Source organism: Saccharomyces mikatae (genome assembly GCF_947241705.1).
Source record: "Saccharomyces mikatae IFO 1815 strain IFO1815 genome assembly, chromosome: 11".
Lineage (NCBI taxonomy): Eukaryota > Fungi > Ascomycota > Saccharomycetes > Saccharomycetales > Saccharomycetaceae > Saccharomyces > Saccharomyces mikatae.
In genome coordinates, this window is record NC_079266.1 from 619,034 (window position 1) to 640,814 (window position 21,781).

General features: G+C 36.4%; 7 protein-coding genes across 7 annotated transcripts; 5 read left to right on the forward strand and 2 right to left on the reverse strand.

The window, feature by feature from the left end:
* Positions 1-1,882: 1,882 nt before the first annotated feature.
* PTR2 (Ptr2p) lies at positions 1,883-3,691 on the forward strand (the record flags this gene model as incomplete). Its single annotated transcript, XM_056224004.1, has 1 exon — positions 1,883-3,691. One exon carries the CDS (start codon positions 1,883-1,885, stop codon positions 3,689-3,691), a length of 1,809 nt encoding a protein of 602 aa, XP_056077966.1.
* Positions 3,692-4,125: 434 nt separating this feature from the next.
* On the reverse strand, positions 4,126-4,886 carry RPL40B (ubiquitin-60S ribosomal protein eL40 RPL40B fusion protein; the record flags this gene model as incomplete). The annotated part of the gene is made up of 2 exons (XM_056224005.1): positions 4,126-4,504; positions 4,879-4,886. 2 exons carry the CDS (start codon positions 4,884-4,886, stop codon positions 4,126-4,128), a joined length of 387 nt encoding a protein of 128 aa, XP_056077967.1.
* A 1,057-nt stretch (positions 4,887-5,943) lies between these two features.
* Positions 5,944-11,580, forward strand: MLP1 (Mlp1p; the record flags this gene model as incomplete). Its single annotated transcript, XM_056224006.1, has 1 exon — positions 5,944-11,580. The coding sequence occupies one exon, from the start codon at positions 5,944-5,946 to the stop codon at positions 11,578-11,580; it is 5,637 nt and encodes a 1,878-aa protein (XP_056077968.1).
* A 412-nt stretch (positions 11,581-11,992) lies between these two features.
* PCC1 (chromatin DNA-binding EKC/KEOPS complex subunit PCC1) lies at positions 11,993-12,336 on the forward strand (the record flags this gene model as incomplete). The annotated part of the gene is made up of 2 exons (XM_056224007.1): positions 11,993-12,030; positions 12,108-12,336. The coding sequence occupies 2 exons, from the start codon at positions 11,993-11,995 to the stop codon at positions 12,334-12,336; spliced, it is 267 nt and encodes an 88-aa protein (XP_056077969.1).
* A 589-nt stretch (positions 12,337-12,925) lies between these two features.
* ESL2 (Esl2p) lies at positions 12,926-16,468 on the forward strand (the record flags this gene model as incomplete). The annotated part of the gene is made up of 1 exon (XM_056224009.1): positions 12,926-16,468. The coding sequence occupies one exon, from the start codon at positions 12,926-12,928 to the stop codon at positions 16,466-16,468; it is 3,543 nt and encodes a 1,180-aa protein (XP_056077970.1).
* Positions 16,469-17,243: 775 nt separating this feature from the next.
* PCK1 (phosphoenolpyruvate carboxykinase PCK1) lies at positions 17,244-18,893 on the forward strand (the record flags this gene model as incomplete). The annotated part of the gene is made up of 1 exon (XM_056224010.1): positions 17,244-18,893. One exon carries the CDS (start codon positions 17,244-17,246, stop codon positions 18,891-18,893), a length of 1,650 nt encoding a protein of 549 aa, XP_056077971.1.
* Positions 18,894-19,144: 251 nt separating this feature from the next.
* UBP11 (ubiquitin-specific protease UBP11) lies at positions 19,145-21,310 on the reverse strand (the record flags this gene model as incomplete). The annotated part of the gene is made up of 1 exon (XM_056224011.1): positions 19,145-21,310. The coding sequence occupies one exon, from the start codon at positions 21,308-21,310 to the stop codon at positions 19,145-19,147; it is 2,166 nt and encodes a 721-aa protein (XP_056077972.1).
* Between the last annotated feature and the right edge of the window lie 471 nt (positions 21,311-21,781).

The window sequence follows — 21,781 nt, forward strand, 5'->3', positions numbered from 1 at the left end:
CGTCAAGTAAATTTTCTTAATCTGCACTGAAAAAAAAAAAAAAAGTGTATGCTCGATGCGATGGGACGGGTTTTCTTCTCTTCCCGTTCAAAGCTTCCTCAGACCAATTCTCTTTATTTTCTTCCTCGTTCCGCCATGAAGAAAAGGGCAACATATACTACAGTAGAAACCTCCAAAATGTCGTAATAATCCAGAAATAGAGAGGTGTAAAAAATCTGCGTAAAACAAAATACAATAATTAGAAATCTGGTAGAGCTTATCTGAGCCTTTTTTCTCTCTATAAGTATCTTATTGAGATAAACTGCACGATAATGCCTGCCTTTGGTCAAAATAAAGGACATCAATGACTGCAACACCCGAACACCACAAAGTGAATATAAGAGGAAGTATCAACCAGGTATCATTTATAGGGAAAGGGGCGTAAGAGAAAGGATATGAATTACGGCTCAAGAAAGACAAACGTAGAACACTAATGTGTCTAATGAAACCATCGTCACATCAAGATAGTAGCCTTTTGTGCGAGGTAATACTGCCCCTTGTCAAAAACAAATGACACATTTGTCCTATTACTGTTATCTACTTTTTTGTGTCAGATGCCACCATGACCTTCTACACACGTACTAACACATTTTGCCACATTTTGTTATCAGTGAGCAATTTAGATTACTTGCACCATTAGGCAGTGCATAACGCCTCATTTTCGTAAAGGAATCAAACCAATTAGAGACAACAAACAAAACAAATGCCTTCATTCTTGTAAATGTGGCTGCGAAACTTAGGTGTCTTTGCTTGATGTGGAGGAAAATCTGCTGATTGATAACACATAGTAAGTCCCGTTGCCGACTAGACATGCCCGCACGGCCGCCAAGAACAAAAAAAGGACACAAAAATTTGCCAGAAAGGTTTCAGGTGGGGTAGCGCAATCGCCATGATTCCTCCTCTATCAACAAGTTTGTAAGCATTTCTAGTGAGAAAAAGATAACGGCGCCGCCAAGCATTGCTTCCAAAGCTTGCTTAGCTCCGTCGGCTCCATCCACGGCACCAAAAAATCCCGCAATAACATGACACTAACGGGCTAACGGCGTCCGCAGAAATGTGACGCAATTTTCATTTTGTGTCAAATCGAAGAAGGACGCGCAATACAACACCCACAGTTTGGGCTGCTTTCCTCCCTTTCTAGTCTCATTTACTCCCCTATTAATTGTGCCTTCGCTTTCTTCTTGCTTTCAGTGTGAGTGCATCGAAATGCCACGAGTTGAAAGAATCCGGATATTTTGTGTCAGAGAAACAGACGTACCTGCACAGTAGAAAAAGAAACGTTTGGTTTGCGATTTTCTTCTTTGGGATGCTCGAAGCAAAAGAAAAAGGTCGGTTTTTGTTGCTCTTCTGTTCTCTCTTCACACCGAGTTCACAGGGTTTTCTTTCTTCGACATAATGACAATTACAGAAGCGGTGGCAGCTCTTGAGAGAACTTGTGTTTCTTATCAGTACGGATAATTCTCATATGATAACTGGCTACTCTGATTAGCACAGTTCCTTGATTGACTTTACTTCTCGTCTGTATCTCTCTGTCTCTAACTTTTTCATTCCCCACCCGCCACATTTCGTACCATTCTACATCTCAGCATAATTTATTGTTCTTTTCCATTTTTTTCAGCTTTGTAATAATATATAAGTGATGTGCATATCTTCCGTATCTTTTCCATTTGTATCTAATTCAGCTTTATTCTTTTATTACACATCATTATTATTTACTTTTCTTTCTCCCTTCAGGAAAAAAATAATAATACACAACTGTGCTCCTTACTGCAAACAACTTCGATATTTGTTTATATTTTTTCATTCCCTTTTTTTCAGATTATATCTCTAACGAACACTAACCATGCTTAATCATCCTAGCCGGAGCTCAGATGAAGTGCAGGACGAAAAACAAGGGGATTTCCCTGTCATAGAAGAGGAAAAGACCCATGCCGTTACATTGAAGGACTCATACGTTAGTGACGATGTTGCTAACTCCACGGAGCAGTATAATTTGTCGCATTCTCCAGAGGACGAAGATTTCGAAGCTCCCACTGAAGAAGAAACGAAGACTCTTAGACATGTTGGTGGTAAAATCCCGATGAGATGCTGGTTGATTGCTATTGTAGAGCTTTCCGAGAGATTTTCCTACTACGGGCTTTCTGCGCCATTCCAAAACTACATGGAATATGGGCCTAACGATTCCCCAAAGGGTGTTTTGGGCTTGAACAGTCAGGGTGCCACAGGGTTGTCGTATTTCTTCCAGTTTTGGTGCTACGTTACGCCAGTTTTCGGCGGTTATGTTGCAGACACTTTTTGGGGTAAATATAATACGATTTGTTGTGGTACGGCCATCTACATTGCCGGGATCTTTATTCTATTTATTACTTCGATTCCCTCTGTTGGTAATAGAGATAGTGCTATCGGTGGGTTTATTGCCGCCATTATTCTGATCGGTATTGCCACTGGTATGATCAAAGCTAACATTTCCGTGTTGATTGCTGACCAACTGCCCAAACGGAAACCGTTCATCAAAGTGTTAAAATCCGGAGAAAGAGTTATCGTTGACTCAAATATTACCTTACAAAACGTCTTTATGTTCTTCTACTTTATGATCAACGTCGGATCTCTATCTCTAATGGCTACTACTGAATTAGAATACCACAAGGGTTTCTGGGCGGCCTATCTGTTACCGTTCTGCTTTTTCTGGATCGCAGTTGTAACTTTGATTTTTGGTAAGAAACAATACATTCAAAGACCTATTGGTGATAAAGTCGTTGCCAAAAGTTTTAGAGTCTGCTGGATTTTAACCAAGAATAAGTTCGACTTTAATGCTGCCAAGCCATCTGTCCATCCAGAAGAGAACTATCCATGGAATGACAAATTTGTTGATGAAATCAAGAGAGCTTTGGCCGCTTGCAAGGTCTTTGTCTTCTACCCAATCTATTGGACCCAATACGGAACCATGATTTCCAGTTTCATTACTCAGGCCAGTATGATGGAACTGCACGGCATTCCCAATGATTTCTTACAAGCTTTTGATTCTATTGCGTTAATCGTTTTTATCCCGATTTTCGAGAAATTTGTATATCCTTTCATCAGAAGATATACTCCATTAAAACCTATTACCAAAATCTTCTTTGGTTTTATGTTCGGATCCTTTGCCATGACATGGGCTGCTGTCCTACAAAGTTTCGTTTACAAGGCTGGTCCATGGTACAATGAACCTCTGGGTCACAACACTCCAAACCATATCCATGTTTGCTGGCAAATTCCTGCATATGTCCTAATTTCCTTTTCAGAAATCTTTGCTTCTATCACCGGGTTGGAATACGCTTATTCCAAGGCCCCTGCTTCGATGAAATCATTTATCATGTCCATTTTCTTATTAACCAATGCTTTTGGTTCCGCCATTGGTTGTGCCTTATCCCCAGTAACAGTTGACCCTAAATTTACATGGTTATTCACTGGTCTGGCTGTCGCCTGTTTTATCTCTGGTTGTCTATTCTGGTTATGCTTCAGAAAGTATAACGATACAGAAGAAGAGATGAACGCCATGGACTACGAAGAAGACGATGAATTTGACCTCAATTCCATTTCTGCACCTAAAGCAAATGATATCGAAATACTGGAACCAACGGAAAGTTTAAGATCTACTGCCAAATATTCATGAGTTACACTTGTTTTCTATTCCTAATGTTTTCTTTTTTTTCTTATCTTATTATATTAACAGTGTTTTCCTTCACTGATGCCATTCAATTCACAAAACTCGCCCTTTCCATCACTAATGAACAATTAGAATAGGTTTTTATATGCAAAGTTTACTGTATAGTATTTACTAAATCTAAAATTCAAACTCTCAAAACCATGAAAAATATGTATTGTTTGTAGACACTAGCTCTTTGTTTCTCACATTCGCATGCCATTCTCTAAAATGACTTGTTATTATATCTTGATATATATTGTATTATAAAACAATTTGTAAAGAGAGGGCCATATAAAAATTACCTCCCATCTACAAATAGAATAGAAAATGAAAAATATATATGAGGTAAAAAAATCGTGGTGTATACAAATTCTGGATTTGGGCAAATCGTGATAGATCGACTATTTTAACTTCTTCTTTGGACGCAATTGGTTAGTGTGACCACACTTTCTCTTTCTACAGTTGGTAGCTCTTGGTGGCAATCTAGCGTAACATTTACGACAGACAGATTTGTCACAGTTATACTTGGAAGCTAAGGCTTTCAAAGATGGTTCGATAATACCACCTCTCAATCTCAAGACCAAATGTAAAGTGGATTCCTTTTGAATATTGTAGTCAGATAAAGTTCTACCGTCCTCCAATTGCTTACCGGCAAAGATCAATCTTTGTTGGTCAGGTGGAATTCCTTCCTTGTCTTGGATCTTGGACTTGACATTGTCAATAGTGTCAGAAGATTCAACTTCTAAAGTAATGGTCTTACCAGTCAAAGTCTTAACGAAACTACACAAAATGGGAAAATTTAATTTATGGATTTAGCACACATGCGTGTGTATTCATAAAGAAAAAAACTTTACGTTAGTAAAAAGAAGATTCTTATTAATAAGAGGAATATGAGAATGTTCTGCAAAAAAGATGGAATACTCAAATGCCTCTTGAATACACGTGGCTTTCCTGCTTTTTCCGTGCACCTTTTTAGTGGACAATCTAAACTTTGATACAAATGAATAAACTTCTCAAGTGCTATTTGTTCAAAACTCTAGTAAATTCGTTGATTATTTCTTCTTGTACTTTCTATCTGAGTCTTTCTAGTTATCGTAGTAATCTTCATATTTCCTCGAAAACACTGTTTTTGGAACGATAAATTCATAACATACATTTGCATTTTGAACCTTTGGTGGCTTTACCTCTTTTTGACTTTTTAAAATGCCATGTAAAGGTTGTATCTTTACTTGTGTATTTTGAGACTATAATTGCATGTCTATAATGTCCGGGATAGATGGGTAATAGCTAGTATGGGGCAGAATCGTAAGGCGGAATATCCGTCTCGTATTGCGGTACTTCAAAATATGGAAAAATGAAAATATCAAGAAAATAAAAAAAGTACACCCATACAACAATCAAAAATTATATGGGCCACGGGTGTGAATAGTACTGAAAACGAAATGGAAAAGGAGTATAACTTTCGATGAGAAAATGGGCGGCTATTCTCATTTATATAGAAAACATGATAAAAGTTTTCTCATGGAAGACAGAGAAAATCAGAATCTAATCATATGTCAAACAAAGATTGTAATAATGTGTTCTCAGTCTCGTTTACAATGTCTATTTTTTATTTGGTTAACACCAAAATGTGTTGACCATGAGATTATAAAAAAAGATATCGTGCACTGATATCTTTTCTAATGATTCATATTCTCATGAAAAAGTTGTTATATTTTTCCGTCCTCATTAAAATTGAACTTTACGTATACTTTACTTCTTTTAACAAAACATTTTCTGTTTTCAAAAAAAAAATGGGGTGAACAGTCCTCTAGAGTCATTAGCTGCGACACTAGAAACTAGTTCCCAATATTGTGACGTCTGAATAAATACTTCGAATATAATATTTCATCGTCGTCTTAACACAGATGCTTGTTACGTCTTTATATAGTCACTGCGCGGGGTAACGCACTATTACTATTTTTGTTTCCTATCATTGCTTTTTTGACATGAGAACTAGAGTATGTGAACAACAAAAATGGATGGCAAATTGAATACAAACAGAAGAATACACTAAACGAAACCATTGAGTCTTACGGCGCTCGACAGACACACCCACTTAAAATAGTTACTGATAAATAAATTGTTGCCTGTCTATTTTTATATCTTTTTTGCTGAACAGAGCTTAATTAGTTTTTGCCGCAGCTACACAATAATCAGTAACGCTAAATTCTAGCATAATGCCGGATCATGACATTTCAATTAAAAGCGTACAGAATAGTGATAATACAGATGAAAGATTAAAAGCTATTGCTTCTTTTTTCGGCTTCTCTTTTGAACAAGTTGAATCGATTAATAGTGACCTCATAAAACACCTGAACGATAAACTCCTACAATTCAATGAACTCAAATCAGAGAATCTTCAAATTACTGTTTCTTTTGATGAACTTAAGACGAATTCTTCGAAAAAAATTGATAATTTGAAAAAGGAAATGGAAAATCTTATAAAACAAAATGATGGAATCCGAAAGGAGAGGGATGACACCTGTGATAAGTTGGAATCTGAAAAAAATGAAAAGACGAAAATATCGAATGAACTAGAGTCAATAAAAAGGAGGGCCGACGACCTAATCGAAGAGAAGAAGGAACTGCAGTGCAATCAACAGCGAACTTTAAAAATATTGGATGAAAGGCTAAAAGAACTAGAAATAGCTAGGAGTGATAATAATCGTTCTGATAATGAATGCAAGAGATTACGTTCTACAATAATAGACTTAGAGACAAAACAGCAAGACCTTATTACTAGTGACCTGAATTCCAGGGCTGAATTGGAAAGAAAAGCACAAGAGTTGAACATATTACAGTCAACCAATGATTGGTTAGAAAAGGAGTTGTGCTCTAAAAATGAACAGTATCTTTCCTATAGAAAAAAAACAGATAAAATCATTTTGGAAATCAGAAACGAATTAAATCATTTAAGAAGTGATTTTCAAGTGGAAAAAACAAAAAATGATGTCTTAACGCAGAAAAACGATGAGCTATCGAAATCTCTACAAGAAAAATTGTTGGAGATTAAAAGTTTATCGGATTGTTTGAGTAGTGAAAAGCAAGAGTTTTCTACAGAGATTAACCTAAAACAACGCTTAGTAGATCTTTTGGAGTCACAGTTGAATGCAGTCAAAGAAGAATTGGACAGTACAAGAGGGTTGGAAACTTCAAATGACTCAAAAAAACACATGTCTGAAAAAGAGGACTTAGTCAAAGAATTGCAGTTAACAAAAGAAGAACTGGCACAGTGCAAAAGCGAATGTATACGCCTATCGTCTATCATTGGTGAAACGGATGAAGAAAGTGGAAGCTCAACCTCAAGATCCAGTTCTGATTTCATATTATTGAAGAAACAACTAATCAAAGAAAAACGTGCCAAGGAACATCTTCAAAATCAAATTGAGTCGTTTATCTTAGAGTTGGAACATAAAGTACCTATCATAAACTCTTTCAAGGAGAGAACAGATACGCTGGAAAATGAATTAAACAACGCTGCGTTATTATTGGAGCATACATCCAACGAGAAGAACGCGAAGATCAGAGAATTGAGTGCTAAAAGCGAAAAACTAAAACAATGTGAAAACGACATTCAAACCTTAATCAAACAACGCCTCGATTTATGTCGTCAAGTACAATATCTACTGATCACAAATTCAGTTTCCAAAGACTCAAAGGGACCTTTACGTAAGGAAGAAATCATGTTCATTCAGAATATTTTACAAAACGACAGTGACACTGCTACAGAGACTGACTCTCAGAAAATCGTTACCGAAAGACTAGTCGAGTTCAGAAGTATCATAGAATTACAAGAAAAGAATACTGAGCTTTTGAAAATAGTGAGAAACTTAGCTGATAGACTGGAATCAAATGAAAATGAGTCCAAACAAAGTCTTCAGAAAATTGAAAGTGAAACCATAAATGAGGCCAAAGAGGCAATACTAACCCTAAAAGCTGAAAAGGAGCAACTAGAATCAAAAGTTGAGGAGTTAGAGAAGGAATGTGAAAATTCGAAAGCCTTGCTTTCTAACGAAGAAACTTCGCATCTCAATTCGACGATACAACAATTAAACGAAACCAAAAGGAATCTAGAATGCCAAATTCAAGATCTGCAAAGTAACATTTCCCAGATTACGAGGGAGTCTACTGAGAATATGTCACTTTTGAACAAAGAGATACAAGATCTATACGATAGCAAAAGTGACATATCTATTAAGCTTGGAAAAGAAAAATCGTCCAGGATACTGGCAGAAGAACGGTTCAAGCTACTTTCAAATACGTTAGATTTAACTAAAGCTGAGAATGATCAACTACGCAAAAGATTTGATTGTTTACAAAGTACTATTTTAAAACAAGATTCAAAGACCCAGGAAACCCTCAATGAATACATTTCCTGTAAATCTAAGCTGAATATTTGTGAAACAGAATTATACAACCTGAAAGAGGAACAGAAACTGAAAATCGATTCCGAACAAAACTTGAAACAAGAAATGCAAAAACTTTCATCCGAAAAGACCGGTTTACGTATAATGGTTACCCAATTGCAAACTCTACAAAAGGAACGTGAAAATCTATTGGACGAAACCAGAAAATCATATCAGAACAAAATAGATGAACTTGAACATGCTCACAATGAACTAAAAGGAGAAGCTTCTCATAAAGATCAACGTATTAAACAACTGGAAGAAGACAATAATTCAAGTATAGAATGGTATCAAAATAAAATTGAGGTGTTGAAAAAGGATAATGAATCCATTATATGTTCTATGAACGATAAGCAGGCTGAGATTGAGAAGTTACAGCATAAAGTCAAATCCTTAGAAAAGGAAATTGACGAAAATAAGATCCGTTTACATACTTATAATGTTATTGACGGAACAATCAATGATGACTCCCTACGCAAGGAACTAGAGAAATCCAAAATCAGCTTGACTGATGCTTATTCTCAGATACAAGAATATAAAGAGCTTTACGAGACCAATGCTAAATCACTAAAACAAATGCATTCTAAATTCGAAGAATCCAGCAAAGATTTCTCTAATCGAATTAAAAATTTAACTAACGAAAAGAGTAGTTTAGAGGAAAAGATTTCGCTATTAAAAGAGCAAATTTTCAACTTGAATAATGAGCTAGATTTACAGAATAAAGGGATGAAAGAAGAGAAAGCTGAATTCAGGAAAAAAATATCTATTTTACAAAATAATAACAAAGAAGTTGAAGCTGTTAAATCTGAATACGAATCGAAGTTGTCGAAAATTCAAAAAGATCTTGATCAGCAAACAATATACGCTAATACTGCTCAAAACAACTATGAACAGGAATTACAGAAACACGCGGATGTTTCTAAAACGATCAGTGAATTAAGGGAACAATTGCATACTTACAGAGTTCAAGTAAACACCTTAACATTATCGCGTAACCAATTAGAAAGTACATTGAAAGAAAATGAAAGGAGCTGGACCTCTCAAAGGAAAGCACTAATAGAACAGTTAGAATCATCTAATTCTCGAATTGAGGACCTAACTTCTCAGAATAAACTTTTATATGACCAAATTGAACTATACACGACTGCAGATAAAGGAGTGACTGACACAAACGACAAACCTGCTTTGAATAGTATTTTACTTTCATTACGCCGTGAAAGGGATATTCTTGATACCAAAGTTACGGTAGCAGAAAGAGATGCTAAAATGCTAAGGCAAAAAATCTCTTTAATGGATATTGAATTGCAAGAAGCTCGTACAAAACTGGACAATTCGAGACTTGAAGAGGAAAAACGTCCAACTATCATTCAGCAGCATGAGGATATCATGGAAAAGCTAAATCAATTGAATTTATTAAGAGAAAGCAACATAACGTTGCGCAATGAACTTGAAAATAATAATGAAGAGAAGAGGGTGCTCCAATCTGAATTAGATAAATTGAAACAAGACATCGCACCAATCGAGTCTGAACTGGCTGCTCTAAAATATTCAATGCAAGAAAAAGAACAAGAGCTCAGGTTGACGAAAGAAGAGGTTCATCGGTGGAAGAAGCGCTCACAAGACATATTGGAGAAACATCGACAGATGAGCTCAAGCGATTATGAAAAACTAGAACATGAGATAGATAGCTTGAAGGTAAAACTAGATGAAAAAACACGCCAAGGTGCTGAAGCCGAGGAAAGGTTTAACAGATTGAGAAGGCAAGCTCAGGAGAGATTGAAAACATCGAAGCTCTCACTGGACACATTAACTGAGCAAGTTAATGATCTAAAAAATGCTAAGATCAAGTTAGAAAAGTCCTTGGATGATGCTAATACAAAAATTGAAGAATTAGAGAACGCAAAGGCAGAACAAGATAACAATCAATTAGATGCGATAAAAAGATTGCAACAAGATGCAGAAAATAGCTCTAAAGAGTTTAAAACTAAGTTAGAAGAGAAAGCGACTTTCTATGATTCGACGATAAAGAAACTAAATGAAGAGATTATAACATTGAGAGAAGAAATAGAGAAACAAAGGAGAATTCAACAACAATTACAATCTGAACCAGCTAATGAACAAAATGACTTATCTAAAATAGTTGAATCTATGAAGAAGACTTTTGAAGAAGATAAAATCAATTTTATCAGAGAAAAGACCAAAGAAGTTAATGAGAAAATACTAGAGGCCCAAGAAAGGCTGAATCAACCAAGCAATATTAATATCGATGAACTGAAGATAAAATGGAAAGCCGAGCATGAGGAGGAAGTGGTCAATAGAATCCGTGAAGCTGAAGAAGCACTTAAAAAGAGAATAAGATTGCCTACTGAGGAGAAAATAAGTAAGATAATCGAACGTAAGAGAGAAGACTTAGAGAAAGAGTTTGATGAAAAAGTGGAAGAGAGAATAAAATTATTGAGCCAATCCGGACAAATGGATGTAACTTTTCAAAAACAGTTTGAAATTAGGATCCAAGAGAAGCAAAAGGAACTAGAGGACAAATACAACGAAAAACTAAAAGAATTATCACATTCAAACAGTATTTCTATTGATGAAAGGGATCAATTACGAGCAGAGATTGAAACAAAAATGAGGAAAGAGTTGGACAATGAATTGCAACATATAAAAAAGAAATCTTTCGAAGAAGGTAAACAACAAGCAATGATGAAAACGACTCTTTTGGAAAGAAAGCTCGCTAAGATGGAATCTCAACTGTCAGAAACAAAGAAAATTACTGAAAGCCCTTCTAAACATGTAAACCATACACAGAATCAATTGTTAGGGTTACCTAGGAAGATCGAAGAAAATTCAAGCTCATCATTCAACCCGTTACTCTCCGGTGAAAAACTTTTGAAATTGAACTCTAAGTCGTCCTCGTCAGGTGGATTTAATCCCTTTACTTCGCCATCACCGAACAAATCCTCGCAAAAAGTTGATGACCAAAGGGAGTTGACGACCAACAAAGCAGATCCGCCGACCCATTTGACACCTAGTTTCAACATTCCTGCCGGAAGGGGTCTAATCTCTTCGTCTTCTACCTTGTCAACAGATACAAATGATGAGGAACTTACTGGTAACGAGCAAAATAATTCATCTGATGGAAATACTCAATTGGAAGCCGGTATCGAAAAGGCGGAAGAGAAAGAATTTGCGGAAAAAAAGAAGGAAGTCGAGGGAGAAACCACATCCCATAAACGACCTATTGATGAGGTTAGGGAGTTGAAAGATGATGATGATGAGGTTAGTGCAGAATTCTCAAATGAGCCGAAAAAGGTCAAGACTGACGATGAAGAAGAGGAGAAAGCAAAGGTGGATAACGAAAGAAAAGATGAGGGAGAAAATAGTAGCAAGGATTCAGAACAAGATTGAAGGGGGAGCTTCTTGAAGAATGGGCAGAAGTAAATCGTTCTATACTGTTCTTGAGACCATTTGTAATATACGTATGACAGCATTCTTTTTCTAAGAATGTATATAAACTACGCTGATACGAGATAACATAAGACGGCACAAAAAGCCCATTGTCGAACTTTGAATAGTGCTCAAATGATATTTGAATTAGAAATCTTCTTTGTATTAGAATGCACTTCTGACTAAGCACTTTAGAATTGAAAAAAAAGACTTTCTTAATATTCCGATGCCTTCACCAAGAAAGAAAAAGTGGGTGGTCGCGAGGTCTTCAGTAATACCATTCATTTTTCCAAAGAAGAACAATATAATTGATAGAAAAACATATAACAATATACATAACACAGTTTGCAAGCACTAGGGAAAAAAGGACACAATGTCAAGCAAACGGGAAATGCCATTGCATCACACATTGTAAGTAAAACAAGTTTGTCAATAGGAGGACCGAGCGGTGTCTAGTTTACTAACTTTCGAAATTTTTAAAACATCAGGGAATTGAAGGTACCATTCAAAACGGAACAACAAGCAGTTATAGCAACCAGAGTTTTGTCTCCAGACCCGATTTTGAAACCACAAGACTTCCAAATCGACTACAGCTCCGAAAAAAATGTCATGCTCGTCCAGTTCAGAAGCATTGATGACAGAGTCCTTCGAGTGGGTGTCAGCAGTGTCATAGACAGCATCAAGACTGTTGTAGAAGCCATGGACGAGCTATCATAGATAGATAAACCGCACGTATTGTTATAAGTAGTTGGGCATTTGTCGGATGTCCCTCAGTCATACTATAGTTTAAGTGTTTTTTAGTAGCATTGAAAATTGAAAGTACATTTCAAAGCAAGATTCGGTAATTACACATGCCTTAGGCTTTTACGTAATATGATGCTTGTTTCTTTGAGTTAACCAAATTTGTAAGTGAGCCTTATTTACCTCCATTGGCTGGGTAACCAAGATAGCTTTATTATGGAAGGGTGAGAGCGCTTGGCGTTTTTCTTGGATAGTAGAAGTCATGCTAGGCCTTGGAGTGAGATAAGAAATGTCGAATAGAAGCTTTTAAAGCACGGCCTAGGTTTATTTAAATAGGATATAGAGCTTTGGTATAGGCCTATCTCCGATTGCTGTTGAATTTGCATTCTTTTGTTGGTTCTTTTCCTTAAAAGTTAAGTGACCACTGTTCATTTTGGTTTCCTTCTGCTGGTTTACTTTAGCTGGAACAATAACAGGCTTATCAATAAACTAAAAAACCCCAGGGGTATAGACGTGTGTGATCCATATTAAGGAACAAAGCGGTTGCATTGTATATTACTATATTATGCCGAAAACTTCTGTTCAAAATCCAATAAGGCTTTCTGAAAATGAAAATACTCGTTCAATATTCCTATCTATATCACAGCCGCAGCGGCCATCTAACATTTCATCCTTTCCAAGATTGGTGCATAACGCCACCACAAGGTTGGAACTATCCGATTTCCAGGTACTGAATCCTTCTTTCAAAAGACAGAACTCAAACTCAGTTAACGATGATATAAATTGCAGTAAGAGGCGAATAAGCAGATCAAAATTTTCTAATAGCGAAGACAGAAATGATGACAGTACCCAATCAGAAAAAACAACAACCAATCATTCAAGATCAAATAAATCCTTCAAATTTATGGGTAGACAAAAACTATCTATGCAAGAAGAAAATTTGGTTGAAGTTACACAGTCCTCTGCTTTGTTATCTAAACCCCTCAACAAGCAGTCAAAGAACACTACATATGAAAAACGTGGCTCGCAAAATGTGGTAAAGCCAAAAAACATTTCAAAAAGCTCGTTTGCTTTTGTCGATGGAGAATCAGATGGACAGTCCAATAATGGAATTGTCAGTAATTTTCAGCGTGAATCTAGTAATAGTGAAAATGTTTGTGATGAGTATAAAGGTGAAAAAAACGACGACAACAACGAAAACAGAAACGACGACAACGACGACAGCAACAATGGTAACCACGATAATAACATTAATAATAATGATGATGAAAATGAACGGGACGAAAATGATGCTTGCAAACCCGCAAATAATAAAAGATCAGGCATTGCTTTGATACAAAAATTACAAGAACTATACAGAGTAATAGTTAAGCAAGAAATTGAGTTGCAAGAACGGTGCTCACAGCTTACAAATTCTCAAACAACTGAATTGAAAAGTCTATGGACTATCTATAAAATCAACACAGAACTGGTTAATAATTATGTCACTTTTATCACAACCGCTTTATTGCCATCTCAACCACCTCATGATTTGGTAATTGGCCAAGAAATTGTCGAAATATATAGAATCGAAAGGAGGCTATGGGTTTATGGTACGATAACATTTCTAGACGTTCTCAAAAATTTTTCCAACTTCATGGACCCTGAAGTCTGTTGTCAATTTATCACTCACGTCTTTATATCGTTATCCACCATGATTTCTGATATACCCTCCAAATATTCAATAACTTGGTTACAAAGATTAGGTGACTTATCAAGAATGGCTATAGCACTTTACCCCTCAAGTTTCATCGATTGGAAACTAAGTGCCGAGCACTGGTATACTGAAGCGATGAAATACACATACAATCATGGCAAGTTATATTACCATATGTCTACCGTGCAACAGAACACTTTGGAAGCTTTTGTAAATTTGGGTAAAAGCGTTTTTTGTCAGGAAACATTCACTCCATCTCCACAATATATGCAACTGGTCATTGATAATATTTATCAAAGAGCGTTTGTTGAAAGAAATAATGGAAATCTCAGGAATTCCTTATTAATTGAGTATTTAAAACATAGTGAAGCCATGCTACTGCCTAGTTTTCTGGAAAGTCCAGATTTACAAAATGTCGTATTGAGTTATTTCATCGAGAAATTCGGTATAGATGCGAACGGCTGCAATATTTTCAATTGTGAGGATATGTTTATTCAGAATCCTGATTTTTTCAAGTACTTTTTCAGACATGGTCCATCTTTTGCACAATCGCATATTTTACAAATTGTTGGATTTGGAGAACCAAAAAATCCCTTTGCAATATTATTTGAATTACCGAAGTATCTGAAAGAAAGGAAGGACAAGAAAGAGCGTAAAAAAACTTCCAATAACGACTCTTCCGTAACCGAAAGCTCAACAGGTAATAGCCGAAATGGTAACGAAGATGACGATGAAACGATGAGCTCTACCACATCTATGTCTGATCCTGATTTACTTGTGGAATTTTTTAATGACATTGATACTCTAAGGCGCCCGATATTGCCTTCAATGCTAACGAATGAGGCTTGGTTGGAAACTTTGAAGTTCTTGAATATGACATCGTTAAAATGCGGTATGATAGTACTTCGAAAGTTTTTGCACGGCCCTTTAGGAGTTGCGTTACCTCATGTTCTACCATGGATATACTTCATCATCTCAATTTGCTTGAAAAGTAATCAATTGAATGATCCAATTAGTAAAGAGTTCTGGATAGTAATTATTAAGAGAATGTTTCCGTGGGATACGATGGTCACATTTATGAATGTTTTGATAGCATATTTGTTGGATAACGAAACATCGAATTCTATTATTGGGGATTTATGCAACGAATATAGTAAATTAAATCTTTCCGAGCTGTTAAATTCCTTTAATGAAAATGAAGATTTACCAGAAATTTGGGGTTGTTGGGGAACATTATGGTTTGATGCAATTTGCCAAAAGAACACGCATTCCATCAGTAGTGAAGACAATTTTCAAGAGATTGGCATAAGGGATTATATGGCATTGGATTCACCGACAGATGGGATTATATTTGATGATAAGGATGAAAATGGTGAGAAGTTTTGGAAAAGAGCATGCAGAATTATTTTTCTTTTCAGAGAGGTATCGAGAAGTTTTCCACTGGGTGTAATAGTCAGACATGATCCGTTGGTAAACTGTTCATCACTTCAAAGTAATAATATATTAAGGGATTTAGTTTACAAGCTTGAACCCTTGACCAATATACGCAGTAGTGTACCAGTATTAAGTACCCTGGAAAGCATTTTTGACATCTCTGAGGCAAGAAGTGAGATCAATACTGATTTACACGCTGTTCCGGAACTAAGCGTCATTAACGGTGATAATATCTTCCACTATGTTGGCTACAAGAAATTACGTCCTGATTATACATGCTTTGATAAGAACGGGGAATTTTTAAGCGCATCACTATATACTTCATGGTACGTCCCGAACTGTAACAATAATTTGGAGACTAATATCAGCTATGCCAATGAGAGGGAAAATGAGGCTTTATTCCTGGAGTGCATGAAATCTGTTCATCCAGAAATTGCTTATCCAGAAATCGATTTCAAAACTACATATTTTGTCTTCGACGCAACTTCATGGCTAAGGCACTCTGCACGCATTTTTAAGCTAGCACAGAACAGGCTATTGAGATTTGCAATTTGCTTGACAACATTCCAAGAGTTAAGATTTTTACGGAAGTCAAAGGATGAGAATGTCATGGAGGCCGCCACAAGAGGCATCATAACCATAAGACAACTTTACTGTGAAGATAAAGTTTTACCCCTAAGATTCACAGGGAATGTCGCAACACACATCGAGGAGAACTTAGAGTTTGAAGAACAAATAACATGGAGAACACATGTTGACGAATTTGTCATCGAATCCATAATGAAAGCACAGGAGAAATTAGAAAACGCTAAGCAACCAAACATATCTTCTCATCGCTTTAACTACGTAGTTTTGATATCTGATGATGATACGATGAAGAAGAAAGCAGAAGAAAAAAAAATAAGGACGCTAAGCACAAGATTTGTGTTTTCCCTGTGCACAAAACTCGGCGAGCAGCGCCATTTGTGTACAGACTAACCGTTGCACGCAAGCATGCAACAACCGTTATCCCAGTAATAACCAAGATAATACTTTAATTTAATATATACTTTTATATGCATATAACCAACTGATGTTCATCTACTTCCACTAGTATACTTGATATCTAGCCCCGCCAGGTGTGGGTTTTCGGAACAGATCGGAATAATGCTATACCAACCCTCGGAACAAATCGGGCAGCGACGGATGAATGGAGATCTGACTTTCCCGTTTTGGAAGCTGCTCTTTTCTTTTTTTGAAGTACAATAACAGAAAACTAAACTTCCTTTCATCCGGTACGGCTGTGTTCCCCATTTTTCAGAAGCTCCGGGTATTTTAAGTTATGCAAGGGAGATTTATGCCACTACACTAACAAGTATTAGGTTGCATAACATTATGGATAGGCGGATAAAGGGCCCAAACAGGACTGTAAAGCTTAGCCACTTCTGGTTGGACAACGGTGCTTTTGTGTATTAAGTAACACTTAGCTGGGGAATAAGAAAACTGAGCAAAACATAGATGAACACAAAAAAGAAAGGTATATAAGGGCAGTGAAGTTTTCTTAGTGTAAGTACATTCTCTTCCATATGTAATTCCTTCTTTTGTTTAGCTTTTACATATACAGAAGTAAAACATTCAACGAACATCCTTTTCCAGATATTCGTCCACATATCTTCGGTTCAACTTAAACAATAACCATATTTGTTTAATCCAAAAAAAAAAAATAATAAAAAACCACGTTTAATCAATCAAGTATTCTATAAAAAAAAACAATATGTCTCCTTCTAAAATGAATTGCACAGTAGGATCTACTTCCGAAGTTGAACAAAAAATCAGACAAGAATTGGCTCTAAGTGACGAAGTTACCACCATAAGACGTAATGCTCCAGCAGCCGTCTTGTATGAGGACGGTTTAAAAGAGAAGAAGACTGTCATTTCATCGAGTGGTGCGTTGATCGCTTATTCTGGTGTTAAAACCGGTAGGTCTCCAAAGGACAAACGTATTGTCGAAGAACCTACCTCGAAAGACGAAATCTGGTGGGGTCCTGTCAATAAACCATGTTCTGAAAGAACATGGTCTATCAATCGTGAAAGAGCTGCAGATTATTTGAGGACAAGAGACCACATTTATATAGTTGATGCATTTGCTGGTTGGGATCCAAAATACAGAATCAAAGTCCGTGTTGTTTGTGCGAGGGCTTATCATGCGTTATTTATGACAAATATGCTTATTAGACCTACTGAAGAAGAACTAGCTCATTTCGGTGAACCAGATTTTACCGTTTGGAATGCTGGCCAATTCCCGGCCAATTTGCACACCCAAGATATGTCTTCAAAGAGTACCATAGAAATCAATTTCAAAGCAATGGAAATGATCATTTTGGGTACCGAATACGCTGGCGAAATGAAGAAAGGTATCTTCACGGTTATGTTTTACTTGATGCCTGTCCACCATAACGTTTTAACACTCCACTCTTCCGCCAATCAGGGTATTCAAAACGGTGACGTAACTTTGTTCTTTGGCTTAAGTGGTACGGGGAAAACAACTTTATCTGCAGACCCACATAGACTGTTAATCGGTGATGATGAACATTGTTGGTCCGATCATGGTGTCTTCAATATCGAAGGTGGTTGTTACGCCAAATGTATTAACCTGTCTGCTGAAAAAGAACCCGAAATTTTTGACGCTATCAAGTTTGGTGCTGTGTTGGAAAATGTAAAATATGACGAGAAATCGCATGTTGTTGACTATGACGATTCTTCCATTACTGAAAACACTAGATGTGCTTACCCAATTGACTATATCCCAAGTGCCAAGATTCCATGTTTGGCGGACTCTCATCCAAAGAATATTATTCTATTAACTTGCGATGCTTCGGGAGTTCTACCACCAGTATCCAAACTGACTCCTGAACAAGTAATGTATCATTTCATTTCCGGTTACACTTCAAAAATGGCTGGAACAGAGCAAGGCGTCACTGAACCTGAACCAACATTTTCTTCCTGTTTCGGTCAACCCTTCTTAGCTTTGCACCCAATTAGATACGCTACTATGCTTGCAGCCAAGATGTCTCAACACAAGGCTAATGCATACTTAATCAACACAGGTTGGACTGGTTCTTCTTATGTATCTGGTGGTAAACGTTGCCCATTAAAGTACACAAGAGCCATATTGGATTCTATTCATGATGGTTCATTGGCCAATGAAACATATGAATCTTTGCCAATTTTTAACTTGCAAGTGCCTACCAAGGTTAAAGGTGTTCCAGCTGAGCTATTGAATCCTGCTAAAAACTGGTCTCAAGGTGAAACTAAGTACAAGGGTGCCGTTACTAGTTTAGCTACTCTGTTTGTTGAAAATTTCAAGATTTACCAAGACAGAGCTACTCCAGATGTTTTAGCGGCTGGTCCTCAATTCAACTAGAGAAAACGTATTCAGTCGATATACTCAATTTAACGGAAAAAAAATATGAAAAAAAAAAAACGACAACACGCTGGAATTTCGGTTATATATATTCTTTGTCAATCTATTATTTTCTTTCTTTTTGTTAAAACTTTGGGAAATCGTAACCTACCTAATCAAGTACATATTTTTTTCAGTAATTTAACAAATATAATATATATATATATATATATATATATAATATTTAAAGAAAATTCAAAAATACGACTCTATTAAAAACATTCTTCTTTATATTCGCTTTCATCCATTCTTTCGTAAAATAAAACATATACTTCGCTACTAGAAACTTCCGTTTTGCCCGCTTCAAAATCATCGTGGTGATGTTGTTTGATATAATCGTCATCGAACGTTATCCAAACCTGTCTATTCAGGCCAATTTCATGGTTCTTTTCTTTATTTACATCAGAAGTATAGTGTCCATTAACAAGGTTTCCTATGTGATTTACTGTTCCATATAACTTATATCGAACTACCTTGTTGTTTTTCAGAATGACGTTCAAGATCAGAGGGTATGTTATTACGGTATTATTTTTTCTTGTTAGATCATAGTAAAATCTTGATAAATGGATGACAAGAATCGGAGGTAGAACTATAAAATCAGAACTCTTTACAGTGGTTAGTTTCCTAGAGTTCCATTTTTTTGAATGCTTTTCCGTATTATCATGGCTGTGATGATGATGATGATGATGATGATGAGGGGACTTTGACCTTGATCTAGAATGAAAGCTAAAAAATGTTGATTTTTTTTTCTGACTAGTGCTTTCATTTATTTTGGTTTTTAAATCAGTAGTCCCACAATTAGGGCAATCCCAAGAATTATCGCCGGATAATTCTTCATCACTTGTGAACAAGTTTATGCAATCTTCTAATTTAATTTTCTTGGATTTGCTAGTAAAACTATACAAAGATATTTTTGGAATTGCAAGTGACAAAACATAGAACGTGGAATAACTGTGGGAAGAATTACCACAGCGCTGACATTTAAGTATGTTCTCCATCTGCCCACGGAATATGTAATCAATCGGAGATAAACCGTCTGTAAGAACGCTTCCCTCATACCATTTCTGATACTTGGATGGGTTGACCTGAAACGCATTAGCATCATAAGAAACGAGATCAGGATAATACTCGGTAACAGTTCCATTTGACAGTTCTTCATGAAGTCGTGCTAGAATGATCAATAAAAACTCTTGAGTATCTTGCTGGTCGTCTGGGATATTCAAATCAGGTCTCAACTTTTTGCACATTTTCAAGAACCCATTTGGCGCAATTGCCTCTCCACCATTCAAATACATTTTCTTGAATAAAACGTAAATAGAGCGAGAAAGCTGAACTTCCCTCGGATATTTATCAGTTTGGAGGAACAACCTATATTTCTTTGTTAAAAACAAATCTCGAAATAGGGTGGTGCCAAACAGGCATTGAATTATACTGTTAATGTAACATGTATTGCATGGATTTTGTAGTCCAGTTATGGATAACTGAGATAATAAGCTGGTTGAATCTTCAATCGTTGGTAGCTTATTGAGCGCAGAAGACCGTACAGTTTTCTTTTCTCTTTCCTTATCTATGTCTTCTTTTTCTTCTTCTTCCTTTTGCTTTTCCACTTTGGATATAGAAGACAAATCTTCGGTTGAGTCCTCGACTTGCGACGAGACTTCGAAAGAATGAACTGTGGGAGCTGTTGCTGGACTCGATAGGGTTTTGAACAAAAAATCTTTTCCAGTATTCAACTTTGAATACGAAGGCATTGACAAGAATACTTTGCTAGTATTCTCTGTACTTTCAGAATCAGCTCCCAATTTCTTGCTGAAATGTGCTTGATTTCTTTCTCCAGGAATGTCCTTCACTGAAGTATCATTTATTGATTTTGCTGAGACTTTTGGAGTTTCATGTCTTGGATTCTCCAATTGATTAAGTATCGACAAAGAAGCCATATGAACAGGGAGTGGTCGTAGAGGTAAAGAATAGGCCCTTTTTCTTGTAATGGTTCTAGAAATCCTATTCGAGTCTGATAAATACCGGTCGACGATCATATTACTTTCCTCCTTTACTATTTTTAACACATAGCTCATTATCTGTTCGTCTTGATAGTCATTTTTTAGCTTAGCATAGCTGCTATAGAGATTATTTCTTGTTTGAAATTGCAATGACTGTGGGATAACGAGGTACAAGTAATAACCACCAATAATAAAGGCCGTCAGGGCTTCCATTTCCTGGTTTATTTCGGAATCCCGCAAGTAGACCTCAAAGAGATGGGCGGCATGATCCAACAATCCTCTTAGGTTCTTTAGTCGTAACTGTGAATAAAATTGTTTAATATCAACCTCATAAACATTTCGAACTAGATTAATAACCTGATCTGGGTTCAGTAACATTGTCTCCTATAGTTCTCGTTCTGGTGCTGAGAAAACGGAGAATAAGATCAATGCTGGAGCAACTTAGTGTCCTGAAGGTCTTCAAAGACTACAGGTAGTAGTAGTAACCTTCTAGAGCTCGAAATCACCACAATGATTATCATATGCTGATTTTGAATACTTTTAGATCAATTTCTCGAAGAAATGTCAATCCCTTTTTACGTACTCCGGAAAAACTTAAAAAGATGTGGGGAAATCACCTTTGACGATGTGAACCGGAGAAATTAAATTTTTTCCTTTTTTTTTCTTTTACTTTCCTTTTTTTGGTCCGAACAATGCGATGAGCAAGACGAAGAAAAAAAAATGAAAACGAATAATTATGATAAAACTTATAGAAGAAATAGGGTCCAGTAGTAGAAGAAAACCTCAGACAAACTGAAAAGTGATCGGAATTAATTGGCTGTTTTTTAGTGTACTATAGAGAACTAGTAT